The 12327-nt window shown below is 37.2% G+C and overlaps 2 protein-coding genes across 3 annotated transcripts in view; one reads left to right on the plus strand and one right to left on the minus strand.

Annotated features, from left to right (window-relative positions):
- The window catches only part of LOC127961048 (bifunctional heparan sulfate N-deacetylase/N-sulfotransferase 4), a 45185-nt gene extending 44157 nt beyond the window's left edge, over window positions 1-1028 (plus strand). The window contains exon 14 of the mRNA XM_052560009.1: window positions 33-1028. Coding sequence (XP_052415969.1) covers window positions 33-152 — 120 coding nt within the window. The 3' untranslated portion in view covers window positions 153-1028. The remainder of the gene's footprint in view (window positions 1-32) is intronic.
- A 4117-nt stretch (window positions 1029-5145) lies between these two features.
- LOC127961126 (neurotrypsin) overlaps window positions 5146-12327 on the minus strand; it is a 33863-nt gene continuing 26681 nt past the window's right edge. The window contains exons 13-14 of one of the 2 annotated variants that reach the window (XR_008154392.1): window positions 5831-5914; window positions 5615-5751 (exon numbers count right to left, since the gene is read on the minus strand). Coding sequence is in view for 1 of the 2 variants with exons in the window: in XM_052560126.1 (XP_052416086.1) it covers window positions 5444-5751 (308 nt within the window). In the remaining variant the exon portion in view is untranslated. Of the gene's footprint in view, window positions 5752-5830; window positions 5915-12327 lie in introns of both variants that reach the window. The other variant, XM_052560126.1, reaches the window with a different exon arrangement.

Genomic DNA, 12327 nt, shown 5'->3' on the forward strand with positions numbered 1-12327 from the left:
ATATGTGTTGTTTTTACTCTTTCCTTTTCTAGTCACGAGTGTTTCTCTCCAGATTCTACAGGGATCAGAATATTGAATTATCTAAGCTGCTGCACAGACTGGGTCAGCCGCTACCAGCCTGGCTCAGAGAGGAACTACAGAAGGTCAGGTAGCCCTAACCAAACCACCGCTCCTCTGGGTCAAAGATCCGGATTCAGCCCTCAATGGAAACTAGAAACTTGAACAGTACTCAATGCCACCTACCTGCAAGCTTGCGGAGCAAAGGTCAAAAATTCAGCTCACCATTTATTGGTGCCTCTGGAAATCCAAACAAAGCAGTATGATGTTTCCATGGCAGCATGAAAATTCTGTTACAGAAGGTCAGATTTTTTTTTTTTTCGGTGAGGTAACCGTGACCCTTGAACTTCAGATGCAGCTAACGAAAGACTGCATGAAAACTGTAACTGAAAAAAAAAAAAGTAAATGTCCACAAACTTCCTCCTATATATACTGTACGCTCCCCAATCAGACACTGGATATAAAGGTACGGCTTTAGATTTTATACGTCGTTACAGAGAGATTTAGAACTGCACAACCACTGTTCATAACCTCACTCTTGCAAATATATCAGTCAATCAATATATCAGTGAAGATGCAAAATGAATATGGAGAAATAAAGAGCACAGTCAATTTTTTTTTTTTTTTTCTTTGCGTCAGCTTTCAATGGAGTGATGTCATTGTGATGTCAATGTTTCAGTCCACGTCCCAATTACTGTTTGTTCTAGACACATTGGCATGAAGAGCGGAAATCATTTCAGTCTGTGTGTGTGTGTGTGTGTGTGTGTGTGTGTAAGCCCTTGTGTGAGTGTGTGTCTAGGCATATGTATGTAGCCAGGTAGCCTTAGCCCCGCCCACTGCACTGCAACTGGTTGGCTGATGGATTTGAAGTGTGACTTTTATTTTTTAAAACAATTTGCCTCAATAAGGTAAGAAAGTGCTTTGTGAAATATGTAAATAACTATATATATTCAATAAACACTGGAGAGAGACATGTTTCCGTAAAACTGTCCTTGCTAAGTTCTGTCTCTGCACATGATATATATATATATATATATATATATATATATATATATATATACATATAAAAATGCATTACATATCACACATTAGACAAGAGGTCAAGAAGTTTTAAACAGTATGCTTTTGAGTTAGTTTGAAGTGCTTAATTTGAAGCAAATCTCACTTGGATTTTGTTTGTACTTTATGTATATAGGGTTAGGGTTAGGTTAAAGGGTTAGTTCACCCGAGAAGGAAAATTCGTCCATCTTCTACTCATCAGAGTTATATTAAAAATTGCCCTTGCTCTTCCAAGCCTTTCAATGGGGTTAAGCGGGGGTTTGTTGTCAACAGTTCAGAAGACGTGAAATAAAGTGCATGCATTTGTAATAAAACGTGACATTTTATTACAGATGCATGTAATATTTCACGTCTTCTGAACTGTTGACAACAAAAACTCACTGACCTCAATTGAAAGGCTTGGAGGAGCAAGGACACATTTTTATATAACTTCGATTTAATTATTCTGAAATAAGAAAGTCACATACACCTAGGATGTTTTCGAGGTTGAGTAGAAGATGTACACATTTTCGTTGGTAGGGTGAACTAACCTTTTAAGTTACCTTACTGTTAGGATGTGTGTAGTGGTCATGTTTTTTATTAAATACCTCCCTCTAGTGGTGACAGGCTGCACTAATATAGAAAACAAGGTATTACAACTATAAAATAAGTCAGTGCATCTGATCTGGCTGATTCTTCAGTTGAGAGTCTTACTGGTATTGGCTATAAATATGGAGTGATTCTTCATGAACGCTGGTTACATGGGTCCTTTGCTTCACATGCACATTCTGGGGCTGCAGGCGACACTATACTATAGTTCAGATTATTACAGGCAGTGGTTAGCATTAGGACCCCCAGGGGAACATCTTTAAGCTGGAAGTAAGGTAACTCCTGCAAAGTGGGGGTGGCAAGCAAGGGACACCTTAGTAACTAAAGATTTTATATTTTTTTACTGTTTCCAGAAATAGACTCACCTCACCTACACTCTTCGTACTTCACAATATACATCACCAGTAGTGTGCACAGACCAATGGAGGGGTAGGGGAGAAGTGGCATGACAAGAACACAGTCGTGTGTGTCCCTCGGTAGAAATTGGGACCGAAAGGGTACTTTTGTGTTGGTGATTAAAGGGGTGGGGACTTGAAATTACATCATGCAAGAGTCTCCATTAAAACTTACCCCATTTGTTCAACATTTGGTTTCTGTGCTTCATTAGGCTGTCAAAGTACTGATAAGGAGACAATCAGAAACACATTTATGAAAATGCCATAGTACGTGCTTTATTATTAATGCAACACTGGGCTTAAATAAATCAGTTTTAAAATGCATAACAGAAGATGTGACGAGCATGATAAACAATCGACATGCTGTTTTCTCAAGCTGACAGTGTAAGTGTACAACAAAGAAAGCTGAATAAAAAAATATTTTATTCTTCTGACAAAAGATTTCTGATTACCTTTTCTACGTGGATTCTTAGATGTGCTAAATGATGGTTCAAATACTTAATAGTGTAATGGTTCTTGTAGACAGAAGACATTTGGCAACACACTTTTAGACTTAATGGATTCTACGTGAAAATCTGTGTTCGTGCAGGTGGATCCAATCTGATGTACACAAAGGTAACAGAAGTATTTGAATTTCCTGTTTAGGTATTTGAGTATATGTTTTCAGGGTAGTCAGTATTTTTCAAAAATGTAAAAAGTAAAAATTGTTTTGTCATTGAAAATCTATTTTAATAAAAGTATTCCGTTTTAAAATGCACTTTGCACAGTGAGGTACAAACCCCCAAAATTATTAATTTCAGTAGGGAGGAGGACACATCTTTTAACCGAAAAGTCATGACTATGGCATTAACGCACAAAGTATGCCTAGACAAAATGGAACTTGTAGTGTAATTATGTTTATACATGACTACAACACACGCCCAAAAGAACCTCCTCCAATAGAACGACCTTACTAATTATTCAAATGGCATGCAACAACCAATTGCAAGTCTTCAGCAGCAAGCTTCTTCAATAGCGTTTTGGATGTAGCATTATGTACAGATAAATCATATAAGACAGGTTTTTGTCTTACATAATTCCTTAAGCCTTTATTTTTGTGAGTGTACTTTTCAGCTTTCCAAACTCTGCAATGTGAACGCTGTCCCTGGTGCTCAAAGAGTCATGAAAAACAAAACCTTTCTATTTAGATTTTTTATTAGCCTACGTATGGCATAGAAGTGCTCATTATAGAGGAGCGCATTACCTTCCTCTATAATCAATGAAGTTGACACTGCACAAATAATCTTTCTATTATTAATTTATAGTCTTTATTATAATGAGATTATATTCGCGAAAAAAGCACAGAAACAAAACTCCGGCGTTTTGGCGGGATTCTCTGATTGGCCATTGAGTTAAAGTCAACAGAGATGTGTGTATATATTTGTGATATTACTAAAGTAAATGGTCAATTATTTCTACCATAGTCTTTGATCCTAATGAAAAGTGTAGCTGCAGAAACTCTTAAGAATAGTAAACATAATTAGATAGTTCCACGGTTTTGCCATGAGGCAGTTATTGTATTTACAGTACCTCAAGGTGGCGCTGTAATACTACTCTCAATCTCAATCACTGTAAGAAATCTCTCTCTCTCCCTCTCAGTGAACTTTTTCATTCACATTTACTTTAAAGTAACATTTTCTGCTTCTGGAAGTAGTGAATGAATACTAACAAACACTCTATGACATGCATTAATGAAAATTAATTTCAGTCTATCCCATGATATGGTAAACTTTTCTCCATAGAGATGAGCTCAAAGGAAGGGTGTATCTGAAATGCAGCGTCAACACACACATACACACAATGGACCTGTAACTGTTATGTAAACAAAGGGCTTTCTGAAAAGACTAACTGTGCTAGCACTGCGCTGTCAGGTCTGTACACACTGATTCAGATCACTGTGTGAACAACAACACAGCTAGCTCGACTTGATAATAGTTTAGCAAGTGTGTTCAGAAAACCTAAAGCTAATTCTGTCAGATATGGATGTGCATGCACACAAACACACACCATACTGTATAGCCACAGACTATATGTAAATAAAAATATTAAAAGCAATTATCAAATATTTAATGCTTCAAACTGAATTGTATAGCTTATGATTTTACGTTCCCCTAAATATTTACAATTGTTTGTTTTGCTGTTAATGACATTGCAGTCCTCATGAATAGTGCACATGACTTACAATTTAGATAATAATAAAAGCAAAGGTGGGGGGGGGGGGTAACAAAGTAACAGTTTCGACATATTTCATAGTACAGTTTATTAACAAGAGATTACAATATGACTGAATGATGTATTAGAAAAAAAACATGAATTTACAAAAGCCTAAACTGCAACACCTTATACAGCAAAATACAAAAAAACAGCTTGTGGTTGATCAGGGGTTTTATATACACAGACCAATGACGAATTGTGTTAAAAAGGGGGATGCAGTCTGTATAATTACTATGCTCATTAATTATTCTCATAGAAATTTAATATACATAGATCACAACACTAAAACAAGGAGGTATAAACCGCTTAGCACAGCACATAATTCCCTTTTCCCACAATCTCTGGCTTCTGGACGTGAGTGTGAAACTGCAAGAATATCAAGCAAATATATGATGTGCTTTTTTGTCCTGATGTTAAGATACCGTGAGCCTCAGTCCAGATATCATCACGAACATCTCATCTATAACAAATTATGTCATGGTTCCTGTGGAGAATTACGATGTCATTTAATGTGTTGATGAGGTGATGTGGTCGGCAGTGGCCTGAATCATAGATCCTTGGCAGGAAATCCAGAATCTTCTAAATTCAGCATTAAAGTTTGAAGTGATTTCAAGCCATTGGAACATTCCTCAATCTGCTATGTTTCAAACTGGAAAAAGACTCTTCCCATTTTACATGTTCAGACACTGTCTGTCTCTAAATGTTATAAAGTATAGTCACAAACATATGCTTTCATTATCACACTTGCAAAAAAAAAAAATTATAGTAATAATTATAGTATAGTAATAATCACCGTTGTGGTCTCTTCAACCTAGAAGTGCTTTCATAAGAAAAGACAAAGAAAGAAAAAGAATAAAGACGTGGAATAATGCCAATTTGAGACCTATTGACTTGCCACTATTTTGATGGGCACAACCAGTTTTTATTTTCTGCCATTTAAGACTTAGGTGTTATGAAAATGTTTTTAACTATTATCTAGAAAACGATCTAAAACCAATCTGTTTAGCTCTAAGGCTTCTTACTATAAAAGTGTGCTTCTTTTTTCTGCCCTCATAGACAGAATGTCAGTTACAGGTTGATTTTTCAGAGTCCTACTTGCCAATGATCTTCCTGATCCAGGGCATGAAGGCTGAGACTTTTGTGTAGACTCCTGGTGCGTCTTGTAGTCGACATGCGTGACCCCATGATGTGACCCCATATACAACCCAACTTCCGCTAGGTCTCTCGCACACTAACGGGCCGCCGCTATCTCCACGACAGCTGTCCACGCGGTGGTTGTTGTGGGAGGAGCCAGCGCATAGCATGCGACTGGTGAACTGGTCTGAATAGCGCTGCTCACACTGACGCTTGCTCAACATGGAAATCGAGGCTTGCTGGAGAGTTCTTGAATATGCACGACCTGCGAAAAGTAAAAATCCAACAGGTCAAAAAAGTCCTCCATTCTTTTTAATTGAAGTCTGCAGTTAATCAGACTTAACTGTTCATTTATGCAATGGAGTGTGTAGTCGCTTTCCTGTCAATGTCATCACACACTTCATTCATCCCTCTTTAGAATACTTATACTGAGAGAAAACACAGGTGATTTACAACACAACGTGACCATTAGAATGAAATCAACATGTCACATGATAATCTGTAGTCGCTTAAAACTGACATTATAATTGCACCCAGTATGGGTCCTTGATGATTTCCTCATGTTCTCTGATTAGAGCGCTGTATGGATGTTACTACTGTCATGTATGTCCTTTTTGATGAGACTAGACAGCTGGACAGATGTTGCCGTAGTCTTCTGTGTGTATATCCTTGTGAAAAAGAAGTGTGCCTTATTGTACTGAATGTGTACTTCAACACTAAGAAGTATTGATTTATTTTACAGTCCTGTTCTGCATGTACATACTATGAACTTTTTATAGTTATTATAATAACTGTGTAATAACTAGGCATTAACCCTGAACCGAATCCTTAAACCTAATCATAACCCATGTAGATACCTTATATCATCTAGTTCTTTCTTAGTTAAGTACACTGCAAGTACATGTACTGTAAGTGTAAATACTGTAAAATAAAGTGCAACCATGTATACAGGTGCATCTCAATAATTTAGAATGTTATTTTATTTCAGTAATTCAACTGAAATTGTGAAAAGGTGCACTTGAAGTAGTTTAAGTCTTTGGTTCTTTTAATTGTGATGATTTTGGCTCACATTTATCAAAAACTTTTACCAAAAAGGTTTCCTGAGGCTTCAAAATGGTCTCTCAGTTTGTTTCGCTAGGCTACACAATCATGGGGAATACTTCTGATCTGACCAACCTGTCCTCCAACCAATACGCTCGTATAGGTCGTTTGTCCAAATCCCTGAAATATGACCCATCAGAGCGTATACTACAATTGCGACAAAAGGTCATTTTCGTATGAATGTTTTGTACTCTTTTATTTGCACTCTGATTTGCGTTTCGTGTAGCTAAGTTGGTAAATTATTGCGTTATACCTTGATATGTAATCATGCTATCATTCGATCCCAGGGAACGGACGTGCACGAAAATGTATATGCTCAATAAATCATCATTTAGCATGATTTCTGTGAGGATTAGGTTTAGGGGTGGGGTTAGGTGTGGTCATTCGAATGAATAAGCCACTTAGTAAAATATGTAGGAAATACTGTGAGATCGGCGTAAAAAGCCCACACCATTGCATTTAAATAAATGTGCATTTTGATTGGTAATGACGTTATACGTCATTTCATGACGACAGATGCAACGCGATACTGTCATTATTTTTACGCCCGCTAGAGGGCACTTAATTTAAAAACGTAAATATAGGTCGTAATAAGGTGCTTGCACAAACGACCTATATGGTCGTTTTTTGTTGGACAGGCTCGATCTGACAGATGTCCAGAAGACAGTCATTGACATCCTTCAAGAAGACACACACATTCAATGCCAAAGAAGCTGGCTGTTCACAGAGTGCTGTATCCAAGCATGTTAACAGAAAGTTGAGTGGAAGGAAAAGTGTGGAAGAAAAAGATGCACAACCAACCGAGAGGACTGAAGCTTTATGAGGATTGACAAGCAAAATCGATTCAAGAATTTGAGTGAACTTCACAAGGATTGGAACGAGGCTGTGATCAGGGAATTTGCTGAACAACAGACAATGTCTGAGGTGTCTTACCTGGGCTAAGGAGAAGAAGAATTGGACTGTTGCCCAGTGGTCCAAAGTCCTCTTTTAAGATGAGCGCGACTTTTGCATTTTATTTGGAAACCAAGTCCTAGAGTCTGGAGGAAGGGTGGAGAAGCTCATAGTCTAAGTTGCTTGAAGTCCAGTGTTAAGTTTCCACAGTCTGTGATGATTTGTGTTTTTTGAAAACCAAAGTCACTGCACCCGTTTACCAAGAAATTTTGGAGCACTTCATGCTTCCTTCTGCTGACCAGCTTTTTGAAGATGCTGATTTCATTCTCCAGCAGGATTTGACACCTTCCCCACTGCCAAAAGCACCAAAAGTTGGTTAAATGACCAAAGTGTTGGTGTGCTTGACTGGCCAGCAAACTCACCAGACCTGAACCCCAGAGAGAATCTATGGGCTATTGTCAAGAGGAAAATGAGAAACAAGAGACCAAAAAAAAAATGCAGATGAGCTGAAAGCCACTGTCAAAGAAACCTGGGCTTCCAGACCACCTCAGCAGTGCCACACACTGATCAACTCCATGTCACGCCGAATTGAGACAGTAATTAAAGCAAAAGAAGTCCCTACCAAATATTGAGTACATGTAAAGTAAATTAACATACATTCCAGAAGGCCAATTCTAATTTATTGAATAGGTGTTTTTATTTTGATTTATTTTTTAAATGTGAGCCAAAATCATCACAATTAAAAGAACCAAAGACTTAAACTACATCAGTCTGTGTGCATTTAATTTATTTAAAACACGCGTTTCACAAATTGAGTTGAATTACTGAAATAATGAACTTTTCCACGACATTCTCATTTACTGAGATGCACCTGTGTGTGTGTGTGTGTGTGTGTGTGTATAAACTGTACTTTCATACAATATAATACAAATAAATAATTTATAACACAATATAGTACATATTACTGTATAAGTAAATGATGTTAGCTGCTAATATTTTTATTATCTCTCTCTCTCTCTCTCACTGGACATCTAGTTGGAGAAATTTATAAATGACATCATTTCACAGCTTCATAATCTCCCAGAACACCAATACACACACTTTTGTGATTATGAAGATGTTTAAATGGCCCTCACGCCATGTGCTCATGCATAAACCAGTGCTTACAAACACTGTTAAGCTAATGCACAACCTTATTTGCAAATACGGCCAGAGATACAAATAATTACAAAATGTCTGAGATGGATGATGCCTGATTGTTGCAGAAAAACAGATGTTTTACAGAAAAAATTATCTACATGTTCAGCAAAAAGAAAATCAGAAATGCAAAAGCTGTTTTATCTCATATTAAGCCGTTTCCATACTTGTTGCCTAAATACAGATGTGTATTGTTCAGGTTCAAGTGAAATGAGTTAAAATGGTGAACTTTGCACTCTAGACAACTTTGTAATAACACATTATTAATCCTTTGTTACATTACATTATGTCAGGACAAACATTTTGTTGTAAAACGAATAATTCCGAATCAATACTGAATAGATGAGCTACGTGCAAGAACACATATGTTCTTAAAGGAACAGAAACATTTTTTTTTTCGACCCCACTGTTTTTCATTTTATGGATGACAGCAGTTGGTAAATTTTTCAAAGTATGTTCTTATGAGTGCCACAAAATAAAGAAAAACACACAAGTTTGGACCAACATGTGAATAATAACAGAATTTTAAATGCATTTACATTTTTGGGGTGAACTTTTCTTTAGTCTGAGGCCTTTTGTGGGGGCAAAGTGCACTTTTAATTGTATTAAATTTTACTAAACGTGCCCTTTCTGCTGTTCTTCAAATCTTTAAAGACACTACCTGCAGATAATATAAGAATGAAATAAAAGCCCACTAAAGTGTACATAAAGATTACACTTTTGTGACTGCTTCTAAACTCACTTAAGTACACAAAGGAGCACTTTGTGATAATGTCAAATTAAACATTCAATATTACATTTAAAGTAAATATTACATTTAAAGTAATATATTTTAATATACTAAATTACAATTTCATCATTACAAATATTAGTTTTTTAAATACATGACATACAAGTTTCAATATAAATTACATTAAGATATATTTTAGTGGGCTTCCGGTTTGAGCAATGTAGGTAGAGGACGTGTGTGTGAGCCTCCCGAAAACTTCAAATTTAAATATTAATAACTGTTTTCTATAATAGGTCAGACACGCATTAGGGGGCTATTATACGGGTGCGGTGGCAAAATGCCTAACTCTAAAACGAAAACTGATCAAGATTCGAAGAAAACTTCCATAAGCAGCAAGTTAGCTAAAATGGCGGCGGCTGCATCGGAGGCTAACGAGGAATTTTCTTTGAGTATGCTGACTACGGAGCTGGAAAAACAGCGAGTATATCTGAAAGAGGATATGAGTGCGTTAATCAAGTCTTCCATTAAAACAAATGCTCTACCAGAAAGGGATCCGTTTCAGATTTCTCTACCCTGCCCGCCTGCGATTCACATACGACGGGGAAACCTTCACTTTTGAATCAGCACCCGAAGCCGAAGCATTTTACGAACGACGGATTAACGCGACCGTTGCTGCAGCAGGGGAGTAACGTAATTTGCTAACCACATAATTCTAACGGACTACTTTAAAGATATGCACACAGCTATTTTTGCTGAAGGTTTTTTGTTTTTTTCCTCCACTATGACGGTCATCATTTGGGGTTAGGCTAAAAAACACCGGTGTATGTACTGTTAATGACGGATGACATATATGCTCGGAAGACAGACTATAAGTGCCCCCTCCCTTTTTTTTTTTTTTTTTTTTCCTCATGTCTGCCTATCTAAATACAGTCTATACAGTATTTACAAACTGATGTGATGTGTAAGGATTAGGTTGCCGGGGGGCTCAACAGTTGAGTAGATAATGAAGAGTTACTGGGAGTACAACGGGGTTATAGGAGTCCTGCGGCTTACCTCAGTTGGGGAGGTAAACCTAGGAATGAGTGTTCTAATGTTCATGGGTTGGTTTACTGCCTTATTGATTGTGTTTTTCTTTTATTTTCCTTTTTTTTTTTTTTTTTTTTTTTTCAATGGATACCAGTTCTGTCTATGCCACAGTGCAGTGTGTATCTTTTATAGGGAACTATGTCCGATGTTTAAACAGGAATGACAGGAAAGTCGTGTGTTAGGTTTACATCATGGAATGTTAAAGGTCTTAATGGTCCTATAAAGAGGTCAAAAATCTTTTCCCACCTTAAGCGTCTTAAATCCGATATTATCTTCCTTCAAGAGACACACTTACTCAATTCAGATCATCTTAGGTTGCAAAAACCATGGGTGGGACACATTTTCCATTCTAAATTTAATGCTAAGGCAAGAGGAACAGCTATAATAATACACAAAAAAATTCAATTCTCTGCCTCTAAAGTTATTAGTGACCCTCAGGGTCGTTTTATCATGGTGTCTGGAAGGCTATTTCATACCCAGGTCTTGCTGGTGAATGTTTACGGCCCTAATTAGGATGATAAGAACTTTGTAAATAAGTTGATTGCTGCTTTACCTAGCTTTAATTCAGATTATCTGATTTTAGGTGGTGATCTAAACTGTGTAATGGACCCAAATCTGGACCGCTCCAACCCAAAACCGCAGCCCCCTTCTAAAATGGCAAATGAAATCTCAGTCTTTTTGAGCCAGACTGGCTGTGTAGACCCCTGGCGCTTCTACAATCCCCATAATAAGGTTTATTCTTTTTTTTCACATGTACACCATTGTTACTCAAGAATTGACTACTTTTTTATCGACAAAAATCTCCTTTCTTCAGTAAAGGGAGTTGAATATTCAGCTATTGTAGAATCTGATCATGCTCCCTTATTACTAGATCTCTCCTTTCCATCTAATCTTACGAACCACATATGGCGATTTAATTCTTCACTATTGTCAGACGACTCATTTTGCAAACATGTATCCTCTTCAATTGACAATTTTTTAAAATTCAACTCAACGGAGCAAGTCTCCCCCTCTCTCCTCTGGGAGACGCTGAAAGTAGTGCTCAGGGGGGACATTATATCATACACTGCTTTTATTAACAAAGAGAGGGAAAGGAAAAGGCAACAGCTAATTGAGATGATATCCAAAATTGACAGTCAATACTCTACTTCTCCTACACCAGAACTTTATAAAGAAAGGATAGATCTTCAAAACCAATATAATTTAATTTCATCAAGTCACGCAGAACGGCTTATTCTCCAGTCACGAGGTTTTTTCTATGAGCATGGTGATAAGGCTGGTCGACTTTTAGCCCATCAGCTTAAATCCAGATCATCAGCTCAACATATTACTCAAATCACAAATGGTGCTGGGGTTTTAACTATTGATCCCCTTGCAATTAATAACACATTTATGAACTTTTATTCTAGCCTTTATAAATCAGAAACCCCTAAGGATCAGTCTAAATTGGTAGAGTTTTTTGACATCATAAATGTCCCCACAATTTCATCGGAACATAAAAAAGATTTAGATCATCCCCTTCAGCCACAAGAAATATCTGCGGCCATATCAGCGTTGCAAAGCGGAAAGGCCCCGGGGCCTGATGGCTTTCCGATCGAATTCTATAAGAAGTTTTCTACTAAATTGTCTCCACTCTTGCTTAATATGTTTGAATATTCTTTGTCTCAAGGAACTTTACCAAAGTCCCTTACCGAAGCTCTGATTACACTTCTATTGAAGCCTGAGAAAGACCCAACACAATGTAGCTCATATCGACCAATTTCTTTGCTAAATGCAGACGTCAAAATCTTAGCCAAATTACTGGCTATTCGATTAGAGTCTCCCTTGGTCAGTATC

Source organism: Carassius gibelio, chromosome A1 (assembly GCF_023724105.1).
Source record: "Carassius gibelio isolate Cgi1373 ecotype wild population from Czech Republic chromosome A1, carGib1.2-hapl.c, whole genome shotgun sequence".
NCBI lineage: Eukaryota > Metazoa > Chordata > Actinopteri > Cypriniformes > Cyprinidae > Carassius > Carassius gibelio.